The following is a 26,021-nucleotide window of genomic DNA, read 5'->3' on the forward strand; positions in this document are numbered from 1 at the left end:
ACGGATCAGGAGGCCCATTATAGAGATGTCCTATTCTTGTCCGTTTTGCGGACTAGAATAGGACAAGTCTCATAATTTTTGTGGGGCCACGGAACGGAGCAACGGATGCGGACAGCACACAGAGTGCTGTCCGCATCTTTTGCGGCCGCATTAAAATGAATGGTTCCGTATACGGAATCAAAATACGGTCTGTATACAGAACGCAAAAAAAACGTTTGTGTGTATGAGCCCTTATTAAGGGGATGCATGACTGAACGATTACTGAACTGCACATGAAGGAGCAGCCTGGAGGGACACTCGCCCAGGAGGGATGTCAACATACAAAACCGCCTTAACCCCTTCCCGACACCGCAATTTTCCTTTTTTTTTTTTTTTTTTTTACTCCTTCCCTTTTCCGGAGCCATAATGTTGTATTTTTTTCCCTAGGCAAAGCTACAAGAAGGCTGCAGTGCTACTGAGAGCGCCGGTGCCTTCTCAAATAGCTGATCGGCGGGGGTCCCGGGTGTCGGACCCACAGAGAACAGATACTGATGACCTATCCAGCAGCTGTTCCTTGCCCCTCATCAGTATGGAGTAGGATTCTGGCTGGATCAGTGCAATACCTTGGGAGCGGCTTAGGTAGGGTGATGAATCTCCTTCCAGTAAGTCTGCCCCCACACAGTAGAAAGCCCCTATATAGTAGAAAGCCCCCATAGTGCCCTTGCATAGTAGAATGCCCACATAGTGCCCTCGCATAGTAGAATGCCCCCATAGTACCCCCCATAGTAGAATGCCCACATAGTGCCCTCGCATAGTAGAATGCCCCCATAGTACCCCCCATAGTAGAATGCCCCCATAGTGCCCCCACATAGTAGAATGCCCCCATAATGCCCCTATATAGTAGAATGCCCCCATAGTGCCCTCGCATAGTAGAATGCCTCCATAGTGCCCCCACATAGTAGAATGCCCCCATAGTGCCCTTGCATAGTAGAATGTCCCCATAGTACCCCCATGTAGTAGAATGCCCACATAGTGCCCCCACATAGTAGAATGCCCCATAATGCCCCTACATAGTAGAATGCCCCCATAGTGCCCCCACATAGTAGAATGCCCCCATAGTGCCCCCACATAGTAGAATGCCCCCATAGTGCCCCCACACAGTAGAATGCCCCCATAGTGCCCCCACACAGTAGAATGCCCCCATAGTACCCCCACATAGAATGCCCCCATAGTACCCCCACATAGAATGCCCCCATAGTGCCCCCACATAGTAGAATGCCCCCATAGTGCCCCCACATAGTAGAATGCCCCCATAGTGCCCCCACATAGTAGAATGCCCCCATAGTGCCCCCACACAGTAGAATGCCCCCATAGTACCCCCACATAGTAGAATGCCCCCATAGTGCCCCCACACAGTAGAATGCCTCCATAGTACCCCCACATAGTAGAATGCCCCCATAGTACCCCAACATAGTAGAATGCCCCCATAGTACCCCCACATAGTAGAATGCCCCCATAGTGCCCCCACACAGTAGAATGCCCCCATAGTGCCCCCACATAGTAGAATGCCCCCATAGTGCCCACACATAGTAGAATGCCCCCATAGTGCCCCCACATAGTAGAATGCCCCCATAGTGCCCACACATAGTAGAATGCCCCCATAGTGCCCCCACATAGTAGAATGCCCCATAGTACCCCCACATAGTAGAATGCCCCCATAGTACCCCCACACAGTAGAATGCCCCCATAGTGCCACCACACAGTAGAATGCCCCATAGTACCCCCACATAGTAGAATGCCCCCATAGTACCCCCACACAGTAGAATGCCCCCATCGTGCCCCCACACAGTAGGATGCCCCCATAATGCCCTCACATAGTAGAATGCCCCCATAGTGCCCCCACATAGTAGAATGCCCCATAGTGCCCCCACATAGTAGAATGCCCCCATAGTGCCCCCACATAGTAGAATGCCCCCACATAGTAGAATGCCCCCATAGTGCCACCACACAGTAGAATGCCCCATAGTACCCCCACATAGTAGAATGCCCCCATAGTGCCCCCACACAGTAGAATGCCCCCTTAGTGCCCCCACACAGTAGAATGCCCCCATAGTGCCCTCACATAGTAGAATGCCCCCATAGTGCCCCCACATAGTAGAATGCCCCCATAGTGCCCCCACATAGTAGAATGCCCCCACATAGTAGAATGCCCCTATAGTGGCATCTGCTTTGAAATTGCATGCGGTTTATTTTTTTTTGGGGGGGGGGGGGGGAATGTGGATTCAAGGTAGAAACGGAACTGAACGCGGAATGAGCGTCCACGCCGATGGTTTTATAGCCAGGAGCAGGGAAAAAACGTGCTGTGTAAACAACCCTGCGGTTTCCGACTGATATCAAAATTACATGCAATTCTGTGCGGATTTTAAAAGTGGAATCCTAGAAAAATCCAGGATGCCATGTAAATATAGGCTGATGCTTTTATGATGCGGTGTTTTAGGGACCATATAGAAATGGACGGAGGAGATGCAGCACACACGTCCGCTGAGGATGCGGACATCACCGCACTGACTGCGGCAGGAGAGGGGTCCTCACTGCAGCTGCGTCATGTCGCCATGGTTACAGAGACTCCCCGCCCCTTATTCCCAGCAGCCTGTCAGTTACGTCATCGCCCCGCCTTCTCCTCCTTCTCCTCAAGTCCTCCAGCTGTGAGGCGGCTCCTTGCTTTTCTGTGCCCGGGGATTCGGAGGCATCCGTCACCATGGTGAGTGTCGGCGGAGAGGCTGCACAGCCCAAAGATGAGGTCCGGGGATTCAGGAGGGGACGAGGCTCCCTCTGCTCCACTGACTGGGATGCGGCCATTTTATATTAGGGTCTCCTGTCATGTCTGTCTAGCTCTGCAACAGCTGAGTTGGATTAGAAGGGTGCAGGACCCCGGAGGAGAGGGGGGCGCGAGGCTGACCCCGGAGGAGAGGGGGGGCGCGAGGCTGACCCCGGAGGAGAGGGGGGGCGCGGGGCTGACCCCGGAGGAGAGGGGGGGGCGCGGGGCTGACCCGGAGGAGAGGGGGGGCGCGGGGCTGACCCCGGGGGAGAGGGGGGCAGCGAGGCTGACCCCGGGGGAGAGTGGGGCAGCGAGGCTGACCCCGGGGGAGAGTGGGGGCAGCGAGGCTGACCCCGGGGGAGAGTGGGGGCAGCGAGGCTGACCCCGGGGGAGAGTGGGGGCAGCGAGGCTGACCCCGGGGGAGAGTGGGGGCAGCGAGGCTGACCCCGGGGGAGAGTGGGGGCAGCGAGGCTGACCCCGGGGGAGAGTGGGGGCAGCGAGGCTGACCCCGGGGGAGAGTGGGGGCAGCGAGGCTGACCCCGGGGGAGAGTGGGGGCAGCGAGGCTGACCCCGGGGGAGAGTGGGGGCAGCGAGGCTGACCCCGGGGGAGAGTGGGGGCAGCGAGGCTGACCCCGGGGGAGAGTGGGGGCAGCGAGGCTGACCCCGGGGGAGAGTGGGGGCAGCGAGGCTGACCCCGGGGGAGAGTGGGGGCAGCGAGGCTGACCCCGGGGGAGAGTGGGGGCAGCGAGGCTGACCCCGGGGGAGAGTGGGGGCAGCGAGGCTGACCCCGGGGGAGAGTGGGGGCAGCGAGGCTGACCCCGGGGGAGAGTGGGGGCAGCGAGGCTGACCCCGGGGGAGAGTGGGGGCAGCGAGGCTGACCCCGGGGAGAGTGGGGGCAGCGAGGCTGACCCCGGGGGAGAGTGGGGGCAGCGAGGCTGACCCCGGGGGAGAGTGGGGGCAGCGAGGCTGACCCCGGGGGAGAGTGGGGGCAGCGAGGCTGACCCCGGGGGAGAGTGGGGGCAGCGAGGCTGACCCCGGGGGAGAGTGGGGGCAGCGAGGCTGACCCCGGGGGAGAGTGGGGGCAGCGAGGCTGACCCCGGGGGAGAGTGGGGGCAGCGAGGCTGACCCCGGGGGAGAGTGGGGGCAGCGAGGCTGACCCCGGGGGAGAGTGGGGGCAGCGAGGCTGACCCCGGGGGAGAGTGGGGGCAGCGAGGCTGACCCCGGGGGAGAGTGGGGGCAGCGAGGCTGACCCCGGGGGAGAGTGGGGGCAGCGAGGCTGACCCCGGGGGAGAGTGGGGGCAGCGAGGCTGACCCCGGGGGAGAGTGGGGGCAGCGAGGCTGACCCCGGGGGAGAGGGGGTCGCGGGTCTAACAATGAGCCTGGAAGTCTAGTACAGGCTGTGGCTTATTTATAGAACAGGGTGCTTTCCCCAATCTCCGCTGGGGTGCGCCTGAAGAGGGATCCCACACTTTTTTAACACTCTCAGATGCTGTGGGGGGAGGGGGCATGTGGCGTATTGTGGGACCATGAGGGTGAAGAACTGTGTGAGGAGCTTTATGGGGTGTAAATCTGTGAGGGAGGGCCGGAATCGACAGAATGTAACTGTGTTGTTAGTACATTATTACAAGATTTGGGGCCCCACTTTTGATTTTGCCCAGGGCCACATTTTGTCTAAAACCGGCCCTGTATACAGTATGCATGTGCCGTCTCTTCCAGTCAACTACTGCTGTCTTATGGTCTTCGCAAAAGACAGTAGAAGCGGACAGGAAGAGAGGAGGCACGTGCTTACTGCGCGCGCCATCTCCTCGTATAGCTGATCGGCGAGGGTGCTGGGTTTTGGAGCCCTGACGATGTGATATTGATGCCCTATTCTGAGCTGCTGACAGGAATACACGGATCATGTGATATACCATGTGACTCCACAGCACCAGGTTGTCATTAAAGGGGCTTTCTAAGGTTCCAAAAAATATGGCAAATTATCTGTTTACCAGGGGATTGCGGATGGCACAATAGCTCAGAAGTCATTATTTTTCATTGTCGTGCTCAGTTCTGTGCCGCACCTTAGTTTGGATGCCGCCAGGGCTAGCTTATAAAGTTAAAGGGCTACAATTCCCATGATTCCTCTCCTCTCTTACAGATAGTTTCATCTCCCATCTTGACCCCTTTACAGTGGCTGTTCGAGATTACAAATACGTGGCTGCTGTCTTCCAAAACCAGTGCCACAGGTTGTGGTATCGCAGCTCAGTTCCATTCACTTTTGACATCCATGTTTTTCTAATCCTGTCATATGTCCATAGGTAGATGGTCATCTGATAGAAGGTCCTGCTGTGAATGTTGGGAGGTCTCAATGCCGTCCTCTGCCTAAACGTAGATTAGTATTCAATAGTGGAGAATCCCTTTACTGCTCCCTAAATGAAGCACCCCATGTCAGTGACCCCTGTCCTCCATATTGCTATACTGATCTCCTGGATTGCAGGGGGCGCTAGCTTATATTTTTCGCAGAGTGTTTACGGAGCTTATTTCCTTCTTTTCTGTTTCCATCGTAGGTGAACTTCACAGTAGACCAGATCCGAGCGATCATGGACAAAAAGTCCAACATCAGGAACATGTCTGTCATTGCTCATGTTGACCATGGCAAATCCACCCTTACTGATTCTTTGGTGTGTAAAGCCGGAATCATCGCTTCTTCCAGAGCCGGAGAAACGCGATTCACAGACACGCGCAAAGACGAACAGGAACGCTGCATCACCATCAAGTCCACGTAAGTACTCCAGGACACGGCAGCTGAGCCCTGCAATAATGTGCTGTGACACTGTTACTTGGTTTTGTCTCCTGTGTGTCTCCATGGTTACAGACTACAAACAAATCCCAGGTAGTCTGATGTGTGCAAAAGGAAGGGTCAGAAGGGCTCAGCTGAAGATACGCCCCTCAGTTTCTGAATATCTCCGAGAGAGAGCGGTGTCTGAACTCGTAGGGGCAGATTTACCTACGCTAGTCTTGGTGAAGTCTGAAATTCGCTGAATTTATTAAAAGGATAAAACTTTATAAACTTACTGTGCACCCCTCCCCTGTTTTTAATGAATACAGGGAGTGCAGAATTATTAGGCAAGTTGTATTTTTGAGGATTAATTTTATTATTGAACAACAACCATGTTCTCAATGAACCCAAAAAACTCATTAATATCAAAGCTGAATATTTTTGGAAGTAGTTTTTAGTTTGTTTTTAGTTTTAGCTATTTTAGGGGGATATCTGTGTGTGCAGGTGACTATTACTGTACATAATTATTAGGCAACTTAACAAAAAACTAATATATACCCATTTCAATTATTTATTTTTACCAGTGAAACCAATATAACATCTCAACATTCACAAATATACATTTCTGACATTCAAAAACAAAACAAAAACAAATCAGTGACCAATATAGCCACCTTTCTTTGCAAGGACACTCAAAAGCCTGCCATGCATGGATTCTGTCAGTGTTTTGATCTGTTCACCATCAACATTGCGTGCAGCAGCAACCACAGCCTCCCAGACACTGTTCAGAGAGGTGGACTGTTTTCCCTCCTTGTAAATCTCACATTTGATGATGGACCACAGGTTCTCAATGGGGTTCAGATCAGGTGAACAAGGAGGCCATGTCATTAGATTTTCTTCTTTTATACCCTTTCTTGCCAGCCACGCTGTGGAGTACTTGGACGCGTGTGATGGAGCATTGTCCTGCATGAAAATCATGTTTTTCTTACCTTGCAGACTTCTTCCTGTACCACTGCTTGAAGAAGGTGTCTTCCAGAAACTGGCAGTAGGACTGGGAGTTGAGCTTGACTCCATCATCAACCCAAAAAGGCCCCACAAGCTCATCTTTGATGATACCAGCCCAAACCAGTACTCCACCTCCACCTTGCTGGCGTCTGAGTCGGACTGGAGCTCTCTGCCCTTTACCAATCCAGCCACAGGCCCAGCCATCTGGCCCATCAAGACTCACTCTCATTTCATCAGTCCATAAAACCTTAGAAAAATCAGTCTTGAGATATTTCTTGGCCCAGTCTTGACGTTTCAGCTTGTGTGTCTTGTTCAGTGGTGGTCGTCTTTCAGCCTTTCTTACCTTGGCCATGTCTCTGAGTATTGCACACCTTGTGCTTTTGGGCACTCCAGTGATGTTGCAGCTCTGAAATATGGCCAAACTGGTGGCAAGTGGCATCTTGGCAGCTGCACGCTTGACTTTTCTCAGTTCATGGGCAGTTATTTTGCGCCTTGGTTTTTCCACACGCTTCTTGCGACCCTGTTGACTATTTTGAATGAAACGCTTGATTGTTCGATGATCACGCTTCAGAAGCTTTGCAATTTTAAGAGTGCTGCATCCCTCTGCAAGATATCTCACTATTTTAGACTTTTCTGAGCCTGTCAAGTCCTCCTTTTGACCCATTTTGCCAAAGGAAAGGAAGTTGCCTAATAATTTTGCACACCTGATATAGGGTGTTGATGTCATTAGACCACACCCCTTCTCATTACAGAGATGCACATCACCTAATATGCTTAATTGGTAGTAGGCTTTCGAGCCTATACAGCTTGGAGTAAGACAACATGCGTAACGAGGATGATGTGGTCAAAATACTAATTTGCCTAATAATTCTGCACTCCCTGTAATGGGGGTCAGGTGCTGGATCATTAGGATGGTATACTAGGGTTTTCCTACTCAAAGGATAGCTCAAAGGTATCTGATTGGTGGGGGTCCAACAGCAGGGACCCCCGCCGATCAGCTGTTTGAGGAAGCTGTGGTGCCCACCAGTGAGAGCAGCTGCCTCCTCTGTTTTTTGGTTTCGCACCTCAGCCTCATTAACTTAAATGGGACGGAGCTGCACCTAGGCCACATGACCCATAAATGTGACGTCACTGGCCTAGACTGAGCTGTGCGAAGTCCATGGCACACTTGTCAACACTTCAGCCTTTTCAAACAGCTGATCGGCAGGGGTTCTGTTTGTGGGACCTCCACTTATCAGATACTGATGACCTCTCCAAAGGATAGATCATTATTTAAAAAAAAAAAAAGTTGGAAACCCCCCCCTTTAAAGGGTTGTAGGAGACCCCAAAAAGGTTAGGGATGACCAGATATGGTCCCAAAAAGAAAAAAAAAAGACCTGGTCAGAGCCTTCCAGTTCCAGCATCATGGCTCCCATCCCTGTGTGACATGCCATTTACATGTATGTCAGTGCTGCCAGCAAATCCGTGGTCTCAGGGGTGACGTGTGCAGGAACGGCACGTGACCACTGATCCTTATTGTATTGTAGAATGAGGTCCCCAGGAGACATCTCATCAGTTGACCATGCCCGTACATGTATTCTGCTTCTCGTAGATAGAGGCTTCTTTCTCCCAGGTCCATGTGCATGTGGCAGAGCTGCTGAGTCAGGATGACCCCCCTTCCCCGGCAGGGATACATTTCGCTCTTGTGACTTTATTTTTGTCGCTCCTCTCGGCAGCGATAGGAACAGAGTCCAAGGCAATGAGCAGCGGGTATATTTAGCCTCTGCTTTCATTTACGGAACAATTTCACAACCAGAGGCTCATGTGTCTGATATCAAGCCAACCGGGTTATCATTCACCGCGGTGCCCATCCTGGTCATACGTGTTGTACCAGGGACACTAGTAGTAGGACAGGGGTGTTATGTAAAAAATAATAATGTATATGTAAAGCTGTGTGTAGGGTTTTTTGAGCTCCAAATCTGCATATAAGGGCTTTCACATGAGCGAGTTTTCCGCGCGGGTGCAATGCGTGACGTGAACGCACAGCACCCGCACTGAATCCTGACCCATTTATTTCAATAGGTCTGTGTACATGAGCGTTGTTTTTAAAGCATCAGTTCTGCGTTGCGTGAAAATCACAGCATGTTCTATATTCTGCGCTTTTCATGCAGCCCTGGCCCCATAGAAGTGAATGGGGCTTCAGTGAAAAAAAGCATTGCATCCGCAAGCAAGTGCGGATGCGATGCGTTTTTCACTGATGGTTGCTAAGAGATGTTTGTAAACCTTCAGATCAAAATGCATTGCACCCTGACTGAACTTGCTTGCAAAATGGTGCGAGTTTCGCTGAACGCATCCGGGGCCAATCCATCACGCTCATGTGTGAGTGCACAGCAGAAATCTCATGGATTTTGGTGTGTATTTGATTTCTAATAGAAAATCTGTGGTGGTGTTCATTTGACATGAAATTAAATCCATGTGTGGATCCATCATTTATAGCTGATTCTGACTACTTCTGGTGGTCTTGGGACCTGACTTGTAATCTAGCAGGGGCTTTAAACCTGCATTGTACATTTATGGTGGTGTGGGTGTAAAGCCCGGGTGTCACGGTAGAGAACTGTGCAGCCCTGAGCTCCACCTGCACCGCTGTCCCTACCCACTTGCACTATCCATCTTCAGCGATGGCCCCCAACTGGATGGCTGTCCTTTCATAGTGAAGTGCAGAGGCCTAAACCATATAGGAAAAGAGTAGCGAGATGAAGAGGTGAAACCCGGACAGGCTCTAATTACAGATTTTTGCCTCTGACAACATCAGAGAATCAGGAAAAAGTCAGTGATCCAGAGTGGCAAACGCACAGCTATTCTAGTGAGGCTTAGAGCACCAATCACAGGCGCCTGTTTAAACAGCCTGCCTAAGGAGCCATGTGACGCCCGCACAGAGCCTGATTATTCCGGCGTCCTAGCTCCCTGAAAGGGTCGAGCACCCCCACTTGGGAGTTGACCAATCTATACCTCCGCATTTAAAATGTCCATAAACTTTGTTTTTCTCATCCGTCTCATTGGGGGACACAGGCTTTGACCATGGGTATAGCTGTTGCTGCTAGGAGGCGGACACCAAGCACACAAAGTGTAAGCGTCCTCCTGCAGCTTCCTTGGTTCGGCGGCGTCTTCCTTGGGGGAGAGGAGGGGGCGGAGTTAACCTCCTCTGTGTTGAGGTTGAGGATATCGCCGCTGCTCCACAGGGCAGCTAGGGCCATTGGTAATTGAGGCCCCGGCTTCATTTGGGGTCTACTACTGTTTCCATGGCTGCGTCCTGCTGAATGCACCTGGGAGAGGAGGGGGCGGAGTCTCCTCCTGAGCGCCACTTCCTGGTCGGAGCGTCTGTTCTGGGGCAGTCGGGGCCATTGTTAATTGAGGCTTCCATTTCCCGCTGGATTTGTTTGGCTATTGTGGAAGCGTACCGCGTTAAGGACCGGTCTCCGCCCTTCCGGGTGACTGCTCATTCATCTCGGGCAGTGGGGGCCTCTTGGGCGGTGCATCACGGGGCTTCGGCCCTCCAGGTGTGCAAGGCGGCTACTCGGTTGTCTTTGCATACTTTTTCCAAGTTTTATAAGGGAGGAGCTTACACTTTGTGTGCTTGGTGTCCGCCTCCTAGCAGCAACAGCTATACCCATGGCCAAAGCCTGTGTCCCCCAATGAACGGAAGAGAAACAGATTTTACGGTAAGTACAAAAATCTATTTTTTTGTACTTTCCAGCATGAGCAAACATGTACTTTACCCCAGCTCTGAAGTTGGAGGCCCCTCGGCTGCTTCGGCATCTATGGCGTTGAAACGGGAGCCTGGAATCCGATTTGTCTATAGGAAGCAAGATGGCAGCTGTTGTGTGACTTGGTCATGTGACCACTGCCATATTGTGTCCTGTGGATGCATAGGATTCCAGGCTCCTGTGTTGATCTCGCCAATGCCGGGGGTTTCCTGCTTCAGAGATGGGGTGCAGGTTAACGTATGGTTGCATGTAAAATACATTACCTTTTTTATGTTTTTTAAAGGGGTTTTGTGAGATTTTGGTACTGATGACCTATCTTCCGGACAGATCAGCAGTGTCTGATCGGTGGGGGTCCAAAACCCAGGACTCAATCGGCTGTTTGAGAAGGCAGCGGTGCTCCTGTGAGTGCCGCGGCCTTCTTGCAGCTTACCAAGCACAATACCGTACATTGTATGGTTTCGTGCGCAGCCCTATTGTAGTAAATGAGGCTGAGCTGCGATAACAAACAGCCGCTATACTTTGTACGGCGCTGTGCTTGGCCAGCTGTGAGAAGGCCGCGGCCTCACGGGAGCACCGCTGCCTTCTCAAACAGATGATGGGCGGAGGTCCCGCGTGTCTGCCCCCCCACCGACCAAATACTGATGACCTGTCCTGAGCCCACGGACAACTCTCATCATCTGTGTGTTTGCTCTGCAGGGCGATTTCGCTGTACTACGAGCTCTATGAGAACGACTTGGCTTTTATCAAGCAATGCAAGGATGGCTCTGGTTTCCTTATAAACTTGATTGACTCCCCCGGGCATGTAGACTTTTCATCAGAAGTGACGGCCGCCCTCCGCGTTACAGACGGGGCACTTGTAGTTGTCGACTGTGTATCAGGTAAAGTAAAAAAATAAATATATATATTTGTACTGTGTTAGCCAGTAAATAAAAGATTAAAAATATGGGGTAGATTTATCAAAACGGGTGTAAAGGAAAACTGGTTTAGTTGCCCATAGCAACCAATCAGATCCCACCTTTCATTTTTCAAGGAAAATGGTTTCTATGAGCAACTAAGCCAGTTTTCCTTTACACTGTTTTGATAAATCTCCTCCATTGAGACACATTTGCAGGCTTTTGTGACTATTTGGGTCTCTTCCTCAGGCTTCCTTTAACACCGTATCTAAAGATTCCCCATATTTGTACACTAAAGTACATAGGAATATTGCGGTAGGTGAGACACGTGCTATAAAGCCGATCAGTATGGATGGCGGTGTAGACAACTCCTGGAGCAGTTGTAGATGGGCAGTGTGACAGTTTTATTCTCCTCTAATAGAATCCAGTCCATGAATGGGTTTGAGGGTTCAGACCTCTTGGGTTCATCGCATTCATAGCCTGGATATCTATTAGAGGAGAATAAACCTTTCCCACTGCTTATCTATATTTGCTGCAGCAATTCACTGCTCCAACAGTTTGTCCCCTCCTCCACCCATACTGATCTGCTTTCCATCACCTGTCTTCTCTACCTGATTATTCCTATGTACTTTGTTAAAGCTGGTGCTCCAAATCAAGGTAGCCCCAAGGGGTTAATATCCACGCGTGGCTGAGAGACTAGACGCTGACTCGTAGCTGGTCAAGGTAATCTCTACGTTTATTACAATAACTAAAGCAGTTCTACACCTTCAGGTACGCGCTCCTTCCTGGGGCACACGCCATGACTTCATTGGCTTTAGGAGGAAAAGGAGATGAGATAACACTTGGCTTCTGCGCAGTATGCACCAAACGTTGGAGTGTGGATTAATATAAATATCTATGGGTCCGCGCCATGTTGTGATGGCGGTCTTCCTAACCTCAATACTACATACGTCATAAGTGACACTTCAAGGAGGCGCTTTTCTATAGACAATGGGGGCATATCGCTAGGATATGACCCCCTTGTCTGATAGGTGTGGGACCTCTGGGACCCGCACTTACAAGGAGAACGGAGCAAAGAAAGTTCAGGAGGGCGCACTGCGCATGCGCAGCTGTCCTCCATTCATTTCTATGGAGCCGCCGAAAATAGCCAAGCGCTGGCTCGGGTATTTCCGTCGGCCCCATAGAAATGAATGGGAGCGGTGGCCGCGCATGCACGGTGCGCTCCTATTCACTTCCATGGGAGAGGCAGGGAGCTGCGCCTGGTGGTGGACGGACCCCGGGTCCTCCAGCCACAGCTCTCCCCGCTCTGTTCTCCTTGTAGGTTCGGGTCCCAGAGGTGGGACCCGCACCTATCGGACAATGGGGGCATATCCTAGCGATATGCCCTCATTGCCCCCACCTCACCTCAGCATTGACTGAACAAAGGGAGGAGGGGAGGCCCCTTGAGACGAAGGAAGAAATAGTTTGTAACCGTTTCAAAAAAAAAAAAATATGTGATTCTTCAGGTACTGTCTTAAAAGATGCCCGAGGAAGAGGCCTAAATAGTCTGAAAAGCTTGCAATTTTGTCTTCATCTTTACAGCCGTTAAAAAGCATCCACCATTGAGGAGTCTTAATCTTTTTTCTGTGTATCAGTTAGGCCTCATGCACACGACCGTGCCATTTTTTGCGGTCTGCAAACCGCGGATCCGCAAACAACTGAAGCCGCCCGTGTGCCTTCCGCAATTAACGGAACGGGCGGCCCATTGTAGAAATGCCTATTCTTGTCCGCAAAACGGACAAGAATAGGACATGCTATATTTTATTTTATTTTTTTGCGGGGCCTCTGAACGGAGCAACTTATGCGGACCGCACATTGAGTGCTGTCCGCATCTTTTGCGGCCCCATTGAAGTGAATGGGTCCCGAGCCGCAGAAACTGCGGCTCGGATGCGGACCCGAAAAACTGTTGTGTACATGAGGCCTTAGGGAGATTTTGTGCTCCACTTGGTTGGCTGGGTCTGTGTGGAAATGATCTGATTTTCATTGGTGGCTTCTAATCATTCTGCCCTTGTAATGGAAAACCAGCTCTCCATACAGTAAAGTCCTGCTGAGCTTGTGCTCATACCCTGCATAATCAGAGCTGCAGTGTAAAGCATTGGAAAGTGACAGAGTAGCAGCCTCTACTTGGCTGGACAGATGTGTTATGGACAACTCACAGACTTCAGAAGTGAATTGAAGTCAATGAAAATAATTTAAGCACCACTAGCTGATATTGTTTTTTCACAGCATGGCCTCCACAGATCTTTGTGAACCCAAGTTAGTCATAAAACCATGACCTGGACGCAATTGTAGCAAACCCTCAACTCTGAGAAATATTAGGCCAGGAAAGATGACAGCCTCACAAATGTGATGGAACCATTGTATGTAATGTACTTTAAGACAGCGGCCATCAGGACATCCTTGACGGAAGCTAGGCCACCACCCTTAGTATAGGGTTGCCTAGGGATTAAAGGAGTTGTCACATGATGAATGTAAAAAATTAAAATCAGACATCACGTAGAACATGACAATCTCTTTCTAACAAAGCTAGAACCAGCCCTGGACCTCACATGGATCCAGAGATCTCCCCATTCATTGCTCTGCTAGATTTCTGTCAAGCTGACAGCCTGGAGGGGGTCCTTTCTGCTGCAGCTGTCTTCCTATCACAGCTCATGCAGTTAAGTAGGTATGCACTTTCTACTGCAGCTGGTGGCAGTTGAAGGTAGAACTGAGCATGTGCAACCACCTCATTGAGGTGGACATAGAAATAAGAAAGAACAAGCAGCAGGTGGTGCTAGACATCTACACTTGAATAACTCAGTAGCCAAAATACATTTTAATTCCATGCAATTACATAAGTATTCAGATCCAGCTGCTGGTTTGAAAACGGCTGAATATTTTTCATGGGACAACCCCTTTAAGAATTTCTGAAACTCGAAGTGAAACTTTTGCCAAGTTACTAGTGGTGCCCCCCACCATTAGTAACTTGGCAAACGTTTCACTTCGAGTTTCAGAAATTCTTAAAGGGGTTGTCCCATGAAAAATATTCTGCAGTTTTCAAACCAGCACCTGGATCTGATTACTGGGACCCCAGCAGAAGCATTCGGGCTGAGCACCGTTCTCTCTTTTGGAGGCACAGGTGGTGGTCTAGTGAACCATATACTTTCAGCCCCATCTTTCCAGGGATCGGCAGAGCCAAAAGTTGTGCCACGTTGAAAGTTTTCTGAAACCGGAAGTTCTTGTGGAAGCGGAGTTGGTCTCAGGTGTTTGACTTTTACATACCTTCGGTTTCAGGTGTCTGCGTCCAGACGGAGACAGTTCTGCGACAAGCAATTGCTGAACGGATCAAACCGGTTCTCATGATGAACAAAATGGACCGAGCGCTGCTGGAGCTTCAGCTGGAACCTGAGGAGTTATTCCTGACCTTCCAGAGGATAGTGGAGAACGTCAACGTCATCATCTCTACCTACGGGGAGGGAGAAACCGGCCCCATGGGCAACATTATGGTGAGGAGACATCACGGCTGTGTGCTCTGCTATGTGCACACGTATCGCAAGTATATTTTATTTTGTTTTTCAGTAGACTTTTATCTTGATTTTGATAAAACGGTTTATTGACTCTGTATCCTTGTGTAGCCCATTTTACAAAGCCATTGGAATGGATCAAATTTATCTGGATGTGGCCACGTGTGGCGGGTACTGGGCTAACCCGGCCAAAAATTGCTATTTTATTGTACAGTGCAGCGGTTTCATACAGTTCTACAGATAAACAATGTAAACCTGTAAAACTGCGCAGCCAGCTGGCCTTTACCTGCAGAATTGTGGGCGTTATTAATACGTTTATAAACCTCAAAGTTCCGATTTGATGGTACGGTTTTTGCCTGTGACATGTGGCCGTTTCCTCAGCATCACTAATTGGCAGCGGTATTCCCCATATTATGAAACTTTAATGTTTCCAGCTTTCTGTAACCCAGTCCTCATCCTCTTCTTCTTTTTATTTTGTATTTTTTTTTGTGTCCGTAGATTGACCCTGTGATTGGCACAGTCGGTTTTGGGTCGGGCCTGCACGGTTGGGCCTTCACCCTCAAGCAGTTTGCAGAGATGTATGTTGCCAAGTTTGCATCCAAAGGAGAGAAGGCTCAGCCAACTCCAACTGAGCGATCAAAGAAAGTAGAAGACATGATGAAGAAATTATGGGGAGACAAGTATGTAATTATATACGGCGGTGAGGTGGTGGGGGACGTTGCTTGTTATGTCAGATATCTATAAAATATCGCTTATGGAAACATCAACGTTTTCATTATACATTTAGAAACATAAAGTAAAATGTCACTGACAGGCTGACTGTGAGTGACTCCACCAGCAGAATAATGAGTGCAGCTCTGGAGTATAATACAGGATGTAACTCAGGATCAGTACAGAATAAGTAATGTAATGTATGTACACAGTGACTGCACCAGCAGAATAGTGAGTGCAGCTCTGGAGTATAATACAGGATGTAACTCAGGATCAGTACAGGATAAGTAATGTATGTACACAGTGACTGCACCAGCAGAATAGTGAGTGCAGCTCTGGAGTATAATACAGGAGAAGTAAAGTAATTCTCAGGTTACAATATAAGTTGGCTCTGGGACAACCATTGTAACTTGAGTCAATAAGACTGGGAAAAACTAGTATTTGGTTCCAAAGCCCCAAAATGTCATCACAGTATAAGAGAATATAACCTTTTAAGAAAAAATAAGCAGATAACGAACACAAATAAAGTCCTTACATATAGCAGGAGTAGATGCTGGAAGTCACTTTCTATGGTGAGGACAAGAACTTCTTCAGGGTCCTGTACAGTACACAATGGAGCAGCTCCTACTGGAGAGCAGTACAGGACATGGCACGGACATTACCCAGTTGAGCTTTGTCCCCAGACTGTTATGTACTGAGGTCTTATCCGGTTAATATGGCAGAACGCTGATGTCTTCATCACCTTGTGCGTTTAGGTATTTTGATCCGGCCACTGGCAAATTCAGCAAATCTGCGACCAACGCTGATGGAAAGAAGCTGCCGCGTACATTCAGCCAGCTCATACTGGACCCCATCTTTAAGGTAATGGATATCCCTCATATCTCCTTCACTTCCAGTGTAATATGTCTGTGCCTCCAGGACGCTGTGTCACATGCTGCCCTGTGTCCTGTAGATATTTGATGCCATCATGAACTTCAAAAAAGATGAGACTGCCAAACTGGTTGAGAAACTGGACATCAAGTTGGATGCGGAGGACCGGGACAAGGAAGGAAAGCCACTCCTTAAGGTACGGTCTTCATCTACTGTGGTAAACACCCCCTTAAAAATGGAGGCACATGGATACTTACCGGTTATGGCGCTATGAAGTCATGTTTGAGCTTAAATTCCAACTCCGTCGTAAAGTTATCTTGGGATGGTCTGATATAAGATCACGTATATCGGGGTCCAACCGGAGGATTCCCCAGTTGTCTTGTAATCTATCACGTACTTGTCGGTTGGCCTTGTCATATGTCTCTATAATTCCCAGCTCATTGTCCTGTTGTCTGTCAGTTTTGGAGCGTAATAATTGTGTACGATTTGAACTCCGAGAGTGGTGGTAAGCCTGTTTGATAATGTCTTGCGGATAACACTGTTTAATAAACAGAGTTCTCAGATCCTGGGCTGCTTTTCTGAAGTCTCCCAGCTTGGAGCGAAAGGGGAGCAATAGGATTGAGGGAAATCTTTATAGACATAGCTCTGATTAACTATTGCACCCTGGCCTGCATTTGACGCTTTAGGTGGGCCGTACTGCCCCAGATTTTAGTATTGAATCCGCAATAAAGTTAGTTTTTGTTTTATTTTAATGTTCGTTACCAGGCTGAGAATTAATAACAATTGTGAACGTCTACCTCTCACTGATTTATCCTGTTAGATATTTGGCTTTGGCAACACCGGATAGGCATGGTCTTATTCCAGTAGCGCAGCCTACATACTGCAGGTTGCACAACATTAGAGCCATGAAATAACCAATGTATAGCAGTGGAAATTGAATTCTGAGCGTTAACAGACCCAGAGGAGAAATCAGCAAGTGCTTGGGTCCACCTTGTAAGTGACCCATGGTACCGCTGCCATGAGGTGTGAACAGGGATTCGGTTGGACAAGAAACTGGGTGCAGTTATATTACTGATGGTGCAAGCAGGTTTGGATACATATTTAAAGGAGTTGTCTCATCACAGACAATGGGGGCATATCGCTAGGATATGCCCCCATTGTCTTATAGGTGCGGGTCCCACCGCTGGGACCCGCACCTATATCAGGAACTGAGCCCCGCAAGGTGGTGTCAGGGGACGGCAAGAAGTCTCTATCTGAGGGTCCAACTACTTGAACTCCTGCCGATCTGGTATTTGAAGAAGCTGCAATGCATACCGAGCACTGAAGTTTCCTCACAAGAAAACCAAGCACAGTGCCGTCCATTGTTTAGTGGCTGTACTTGGTATTGCAGCCTAGGCTCATTCACTTGAATGGGACTGAGCTGAAGGTAGGCAATGTGACCAATGAACTTGACTTCATTGGCCTGGGCCTCTTCAAAATGCTGATCGGCGGGCGTGCCAGGTGTTGGACCCCCACCAATCTGATATTGATGCTAGATCATCAGTATTTTACTTTTAGATTTTAAAGTATACTGCAAAGTCCAGTATGGCTGCCACATCGGACCACCAAATAACAAAAAAAAAAGTATTCCACTTTTCATAAAAACTCAACTAAGCTATTGGGCCATATGCAGCAGATTTGTGAATGCAGCTCTGGCTGTAATAGACTGTAACTCAGTATGTCATGTATATAGAAAGTAATTTTTTATGAACATTTATTTTTTCATCTATATAAAAACCAAAATGTTTTTCAAGATTTGTTTTAATCCAGTGTTTTATTCTTTGGGTGAGGGGGTCTGTATTTTTCAGCTAAAATAAAATCTGAGGCAACATTGCAAATAATCCCGATTTGAATAATGTGCACCCATGGTTACAGACACTAGACAGTCCGAATCCAGCAGTCACTCCCCCCCCCCCCCCCCCCCCCTTACTGTTTAAAGATCACCAAGATGAGAACCTGACTTCAGGATCCGACTACACTGGGGACTTGTTTGTAGTCTGTAACCATGGAAACAGGAGCTGTAGGCTTGTCGACCTGTTCTGTGTTTTAATCCAACAACCGTCCCACAGAAACCACAAGGACCTACATGTCACCAATCGTGGAGAAAGGATCTCCAGTTTTCTTCTTTTCTACCCTGAAATGTTTTGTTTTTCTCCTCCCATCTAGGAAGACGACAGTAATAGGTGTTAGTGACAGGCAGGAAGCCATTTTATTTCAGGCTCTGTTACTCTCGAGCGCCCGCGGATGGGAATTGTAAGCAGACGTCGCCCTCGTATTCAGCATCACAAAGGTGTGACCATATTCGACTAGTGGGGGGGGTGCAGCGGTAATATTGGGGTGGGGGGGGTCGTATCCTCTACTTGTTAGTCATCTGTTTTGCTAATTCTCAACACCAAACCCCCATTAACATTCGCTGTTGGATGAGCCATCCTGAAGGTGGGGAATGGCTATCGGTTCTTTCTGGTACAGCTCCTCAGAGGGAAAGTCCAACACAAGCAAATTCATGGAATGCCTTACTCCCTTATGTTTAACCTAGACAAGTTGTTCAAGGGGTAAAAATAATTGGGGAAGATGTCCAAATTGACTAAAAAAGAAGCCACACTTGCCTCAAAGATCCTCAGCTGTTCCGACACTTAGAAGGTCCCCGCTGGTCTCTGCTCTCCGGTCCCACCTTGACTTACAGGAAATACCTGAAGATGTCCATTCAGCCAGTCACTGGCTAAGGCAGGTCACCACCACGACCGACGATTGTCTGACCAGGCTTCTCCATGCGTTTCCTGCATGTCGACGGAACCAGGTCTTTCCTAATAATTGTTACCCCCTTTAACTATTTTATATATCTCATTGGTCAAGAACTTTGAAAAAACCCATACTGTACGATATTGTGACATGATATGAGTAACGGTGAGGATACGGCCTCCCGGGACACATTACTTTTGGGTATTCTTCCAGGGCTGGCAGCCTCCATTACTAAAGGTTAGTCTGGAGCAGCAGTCCGGTTTAAGGGGAAACTCCACTTTTTCTCCCCCAGTTCTTGGAGAAATAAAGGCATTTTGTAATCTACATCTGTTACATAAACGCCTTCCTATGTCACTAACCCGATGGCTGATCATAATTAACACTGAAATCTCTCTTTAAATCCAGCTCTCGTTTTTGGACACTGAAGAATGTTCTTGCTGATTTCTGTTCTCTTTGGTAAGAATTGCGGTAATGCACCAACTAACGGGATGCTTCTTTCCTGTGCTGCAGGCAGTGATGAGGCGCTGGCTACCGGCTGGTGACGCCTTGTTGCAGATGATCACCATCCACCTGCCTTCCCCTGTCACGGCGCAGAAATACCGCTGTGAGCTGCTGTACGAGGGGCCACCTGATGATGAAGCTGCTATGGGTAAGGGTCACTGCCACAGGGCCATGCTTGATGTGCAGCACAACATTTTGTGATAAATGATCTGTGCTCACTAATTTCTGAACGAGGTTATCCAACAAGTCAAATTCATATAAAAAGTCAAAAACGGCTAATAACCACTCTTATTTTTATTTTATAAACACCTTTTTTTTTTCCTTTGTTGCCTCCATCAGCACCCATCTTTGCTGCTGTGTGAGGGCTACCTACAACTCCCGAAACCCCTTACATATGCATTCTCCACATAACTACCAGTCAGCCTCCTTCCCCCTCTTGTAGCTGTAATTATAAGCTCCCAGTCAGTTTCCTTCCCCCTCTGTCAGCTGTAGCTATATCAGAAAATCATCAGTAAGTTTCCGTGCAAATACAATAGATAATACTTTTCCTGTGGGGTCTGGAACAATTAAGAGAAATAGCATTTGCTTTCTCGAAAGTCGGTCCTCAGAAACAGTCTCCTCAGCTTACCGTACAGTGCTGTTCTACGACACTGGATCTGGTGCTTTCCTGACAAGCAGCGAGGAAGCAATTTGTATGGACTTCTAGTCAGTGAACTGTGAATCAATACACAGGGAGCAGAGAAGGAGGATTAGTGACTGAGCATGTGTGTCTATCAGCACTTAGCTCATTAGGTAGATGTGTTGTACACTTTGAACACCAGGTGGCGCTACTCTAGGCATGTAAATGGCAAACATTCCTCCACATCCCCTGCATAGACAACATTTTGGCTACTTGCAGCCACCACTAGAGGGAGCTTGCTGGGTCTTTGAGCTTTCAGCGGCCCAATGCACAAATCAATTTATTTTATATGATCACATGACACCCCCGTAGTAGGAGATATTGATGGCACTATTTTCTATTTGTGTAGGTGTAAAAAACTGTGACCCCAAAGCCCCCCTGATGATGTACATCTCCAAGATGGTGCCCACATCTGATAAAGGACGGTTCTATGCCTTCGGTCGTGTCTTTTCTGGAATTGTGTCAACTGGACAGAAAGTGCGAATTATGGGTCCCAACTACACTCCAGGGAAGAAGGAAGATCTTTACTTGAAGCCTATTCAGAGGTAAGTGCTCCCCTTCCTATTGAATCCAATAGATGGAAGAAGTTGATTTGTCACCTCCAAAGTCACTGGGACAACGTTAGCCAGAAGCATGGTAACTTCCTAAGCTCAAGGCTTCTCTCCTCTTATTCCACAGGACTATCCTTATGATGGGGCGTTACGTAGAGCCCATTGAAGATGTGCCCTGTGGCAATATAGTCGGTCTTGTTGGCGTTGACCAGTTCCTGGTGAAGACTGGAACAATTTCCACCTTTGAGCACGCCCACAACATGAGAGTGATGAAGTTCAGCGTTAGTCCTGTCGTACGTGTCGCTGTGGAGGCAAAGAATCCTGCGGACCTCCCGAAACTGGTGGAGGGCTTAAAACGTCTGGCCAAGTCTGATCCTATGGTCCAGGTAAAGCGGAGATCCTGTGTGTTTAGCAGCTCGCAATGGACGGCTCTGGTGTGACAAACCAGAATTGAAGCTGAATACAGGAAGCAGGCATGTAAAAGGCTTCAGGCTCTGATGTAGAGCAGCCTGCAGATAGGATAGAGACTACAGAGGGGCGCACGTTTTGGTGGAGAATGAAACCAAAGCCACTTTTCTGTATTTTTGATAGATTAGTGAGAGACTAGGGGGAATTTATTAAAACTGGCCCCGCTGTGCTCTACTTCCTGCTCCTGTCTCGACACAACAGAAAATGGCTGTGAAAGCTGCTCAGCCTGAGTACCCGAGCGGCTTTCACAGCAATTTCCTGCTGTCGAGACAGAAGCAGGCAGTGGAGCCCAGTTTGAAACATCGGGGGGGTTTAACTATTAAATTGGTGGGGGTCCTAATGCTGGTACCTTCACTAATCACGAGAACGAAGGTCCCATACCCCAGAAGTGAACGGACCAGTTGTTCTGAGTTGCTTCATCCCTGGGTTTCCTTGTAAAGGATAACTGGTAGCTAATAGAAAGGATTCCAGAATATTTCCAACAGTTTTCTAATATTTTCAGCAAAGTAATTTTAGAGTGAATAGTACTTTCTTTTCTTTTTGTGCTAAGTGTATAATTGAAGAATCGGGAGAGCACATCATTGCAGGAGCCGGGGAGTTACATCTAGAAATCTGCCTTAAAGACCTTGAAGAAGATCATGCCTGTATCCCCATCAAGGTGAGATGTCGGCCATTACTGCAGATGGTTGGAAGGTCTGCTCTGATATGTAATATCATATGACCCCTTCCACCAGGGCCAGGTTCAGATCAAGATTTCTGGACCTCTGGGGAGATTTATCAAGACGTTCCCATACGCCAGTCTTTATTTCCCTGCACTGTAGGAAGATGCTAAGCTCAGCCCCTTTTGTAGTCACAAATTATAGGGCAAATATGGTCTGCCGTAACTTGCAAATGTTTGTTTTGACCCCCCGCAGTAGTTGATAAATGCCCCTCATTATTAAAAAAAAAAAAAAAATTGTATACCTTTTTATATAGCGTGCTGTAGTCTACTACAGTTGGGTAAATGAAGCTGTATAAGATGCGCTGGGAGCTTTACCTGGCATACATGCTAAGTGTAGATCCATACATGATGTGAACAGGGCCTTAATGCGCTTCTATAGGGGTCTGTCCATTGAGTGAACATTAATAACGTTTTTTAGCTTTGGACAGTCTCTAAATAGAAGCCATCCACTGATGGGACCCTCAGCAATTTGTTGTGATCCATGATAAGTGTTCAATTTCCTTGCAGTCGAAAATTGTGTATCGGCTTGTTGAAATCAGTGGGTTGTGTGATGGGAGGACATGGTGGGTTCTCCTGAGAGAGAGTGACTTTTAGGCGGTCTCAGCTCTGACAAATAGATGAGGATCTTGAACTGAAGAACTCTCCATTGTTGACACTGTTCTTTCTGTTCTAGAAATCGGACCCTGTTGTGTCGTACAGGGAGACTGTGAGTGACCAGTCCAACCAGCTCTGCTTGTCCAAATCTCCCAACAAGCACAACCGTCTGTACATGAAGGCCCGGCCCTTACCCGACGGCCTGGCTGAGGACATCGACAAGGGTGACGTCAGTTCCAGGCAGGAATTGAAGCTGCGCGCCCGTTACTTGGCAGAGAAGTACGAGTGGGATGTGGCAGAGGCCAGAAAGATCTGGTGTTTCGGTCCCGATGGAACTGGGCCGAACATCCTGGTTGACGTCACTAAAGGAGTCCAGTACCTCAATGAGATCAAGGACAGCGTTGTGGCAGGATTCCAGTGGGCTACCAAGGAGGTTTGTTTTGTTTCAGGTTTGTGGCTTACCAGCAGTATCTGTATGCGGCTCACCGCCGGACCACACCTGTACTTTCCAGGCCGCACATGTACATGAGGTTTGTTTCATGTGCAATGTAGCCCACCAAATGGGGATCCCGCTGCTGGGCCGCATTGTGTACAGGGCAGCCTTACATTTCTGTAGCAAACAAGTTTAGGGTTCTCCAATTTAACCTTTGATGTGACTGCAACGCTGATGGGTATACATGGAGCAGATGTATTAAAACTCCAAATGTGCTTCACTTTTTGTAGAATTCATGTATGGCTTTGAATATTTCTTTGCAGGGAGTCCTGTGCGAAGAGAACATGAGAGGCACCAGATTCGACATCCATGATGTCACACTGCATGCTGATGCAATTCATCGTGGAGGTGGACAGATCATCCCCACTGCTAGGAGAGTGCTGTATGCTGCTGCCATCACAGCCCAACCCAGGCTAATGGAGCCAATCTATCTGGTGGAGATTCAGGTAGGTCGTGGAGATGAAGCAGTAGCCTCCCACTTTCATTCTCCAGCAGATTTATCTTTATAGAGTCCGCTCAGTGCTCCAGAGTATTTGACATCTGCCTTCTTTTATTTGCACAGTGCCCAGAGCAGGTGGTCGGCGGCATCTATGGTGTACTGAACAGGAAGCGTGGACATGTCTTTGAGGAGTCTCATGTGGCTGGAACACCCATGTTTGTAGTGAAGGCCTACTTGCCTGTCAATGAATCCTTTGGTAAGTTCTTCCAGGTCCAGGTTTTGGCCTCGTTCACAAAAATTCTGTGGATAAATGTTTTACAAGAAACAGCAGGAAGTCCTGCCGCACCAATTGTCACAACCAGACAGCTGAGAAGCTTTGACAGAGGCCTTTCAGAACCTCCCCCTTGAGTTTCTTTGTTGTGGTATTCAGTTCCTCATCTCGTTAGCCTCTCTCAGCTGTCATGTGTTGGACTAATTGCTTCCCTTTAAATTCCTCCCCAGAATGCTTTTCTGGGCGGCTTATACTTCTTCCTGGAGTGTGTGTGCATGCTGATCTTGTTCTCCTGTCTGCTACAAAGTTAAGTGTTGAACATTTATCTGTTATTTTCTGTTTGCTGGATCCCAGGTGACCCTGACTCCCTCCGTATCTTGTGTAGGGAGCCGGTGGTCGTGTCCCCTCACTATTGTAGGGTGCTCAGGGGTTATATAGTCAAGGTACGTGGATATGCAAACTTCCACCATTCGGATCTTTGCATAGGCTGAGCAGCCAGGGAAAGTGCCAGGTCTTCTGCAGGGGTCTCCCTTTGGTTCCTTAGCTCTTGGATCCAGCGAGTCATTTATGCATGTTGCTTTGCCTTGTTTCCTGTACACCGTCCGTGACACCAATAATGACCAAAGGGAGATTTATTAACAATAGCATTTAATATGGCCGCCTGCTGCTCTACATTGGAGTAAAATGTGCCGTCTTGAGCTGGTGTTCTGGTTTTGCAGTTTTAGCATCAATTGATAGGAAACAACACGTTATTACTTACAAAGGGCCCATTCACACGGCCATATATTTGTGTCTGCGTCCATTTCACAATTTTGCGGATTGAATGCGGACCCATTCGTTTCAGTGGGGCCACAAACAGCAGGGACCCAGAGGCTATGGTGCTCGCTCAGTTTCTGCCAGATTCAGATTATTTACTGTTTTTGTGCCTCATTAACACTTTGAAGGGTCTGCCTGGTCTACTTTTATGCTGTGTAAATTTAGGACCGTAGTAAAAGGGGTTATCTCATGAAAAATATTTATCCTCTATCAACAGGATAGGTAATAAATGTCAGATTGGAGGGGGAAAGGGTCTGACTGCTGGCCCCTCCCACATGACCTCAAGAATGAGGAGCTCCATTCAGAGAGGGGGACTGCGACCCCCTAGTCCTCAGGGTCCGATATTTGTCCCCTATCCACAGAATCGGTGATAATTTCCATGGGATAACCCCTTTTAATCTTCCATGTATTAACTTACGAATTGAGTTACAAAAGCACATACAAATCCTGGTCATTCCATTGCTGATGTCATGTCTCCTCACAGGTTTTACTGCTGACCTCAGGTCCAACACTGGAGGTCAGGCCTTCCCACAATGTGTATTTGACCACTGGCAGATCCTGCACGGAGATCCATTTGACGCCACGTCTCGCCCCGCCCAAGTGGTGGCAGAAACCCGGAAACGTAAAGGTTTGAAGGAAGGAGTCCCACCCCTAGATAACTTCTTAGACAAATTGTAACCAGCAGTTTTGACACTTCTCATGAAACCAAAATCACTTACATGACAAAGACTCTGTTTCTCTCAGCTGGTCCAAACACCATGCACATTGATTGCCCCCTTCCCTCCAATGAAAATAAAAAAAATGGAAAAAATAAATAAAATATAAAAATGTGTATTGTCGCTTGTTTCCTGCAGCATACCTCCAGCCAAAAAAAGAGCATGTCGCATTGTTCCAGAATCCACACATGTAGTAAGTGGCCTTTTTCTCTAAAGCTCTCATGGGGCTGCAGCAAAGTCTCATTCTCAGCCTACAAGCCTTTATGGTTTCCTCAGTGTGCTCCCTGGGCCCTCATGACAGTCACTGTTTGTGTTCCCCTGCTGCCATGCCAATGCTACTTCGTATTGGTCAGGAAAATGTATTTGCAGTGATGCCATCGGGGAGGAAGGTCCTGGCAGGTCTCTAGTTCCTGTTTTAATGCTCGCAGAAGACCTTTTAGCTCACACCCTGGAGTAAAGAAACACTTAAACACAGGACAGGCCAAGATTTTTATAAAAATATAAATAGAATTTTACATACCCTATAACAAACACCTTGCAGCTGTGTTCCTGGTATCTTAAATCCATATACTACTTCTAGAACCGGAAGGAAAAGTGATGGGTTCAGCTCCCATTTTAATAAGAAATACATTACTCACAAAAAGTTAGGGATATTTGGCTTGTGGGTGAAATTAA

The 26,021-nt window shown here is 48.4% G+C and overlaps 1 protein-coding gene across 1 annotated transcript; it reads left to right on the plus strand.

Annotated features, from left to right (window-relative positions):
- The first annotated feature begins 2,605 nt into the window (after positions 1–2,605).
- LOC122923490 (elongation factor 2-like) lies at positions 2,606–25,462 on the plus strand. The gene is made up of 15 exons (XM_044274314.1): positions 2,606–2,740; positions 5,344–5,558; positions 11,000–11,181; positions 14,509–14,720; positions 15,237–15,418; positions 16,205–16,310; positions 16,402–16,515; positions 19,608–19,746; positions 20,627–20,822; positions 20,956–21,214; positions 21,847–21,954; positions 22,691–23,044; positions 23,368–23,550; positions 23,667–23,799; positions 25,115–25,462. Exons 1-15 carry the CDS (start codon positions 2,738–2,740, stop codon positions 25,306–25,308), a joined length of 2,580 nt encoding a protein of 859 aa, XP_044130249.1. The 5' UTR covers positions 2,606–2,737; the 3' UTR covers positions 25,309–25,462.
- The last annotated feature ends 559 nt before the right edge of the window (positions 25,463–26,021 follow it).

Source organism: Bufo gargarizans, unplaced genomic scaffold (assembly GCF_014858855.1).
Source record: "Bufo gargarizans isolate SCDJY-AF-19 unplaced genomic scaffold, ASM1485885v1 original_scaffold_1649_pilon, whole genome shotgun sequence".
Classification (NCBI taxonomy): domain Eukaryota; kingdom Metazoa; phylum Chordata; class Amphibia; order Anura; family Bufonidae; genus Bufo; species Bufo gargarizans.

What these genes read in the sequence shown, in the direction of transcription:
- LOC122923490 (XM_044274314.1), top strand. An exon ending in TGCATCACCATCAAGTCCAC is followed by an intron (nt 5,559 to 10,999) that starts GTAAGTACTCCA and finishes TTTGCTCTGCAG; the next exon opens with GGCGATTTCGCTGTACTACG. An exon ending in GCCCCATGGGCAACATTATG is followed by an intron (nt 14,721 to 15,236) that starts GTGAGGAGACAT and finishes TTGTGTCCGTAG; the next exon opens with ATTGACCCTGTGATTGGCAC.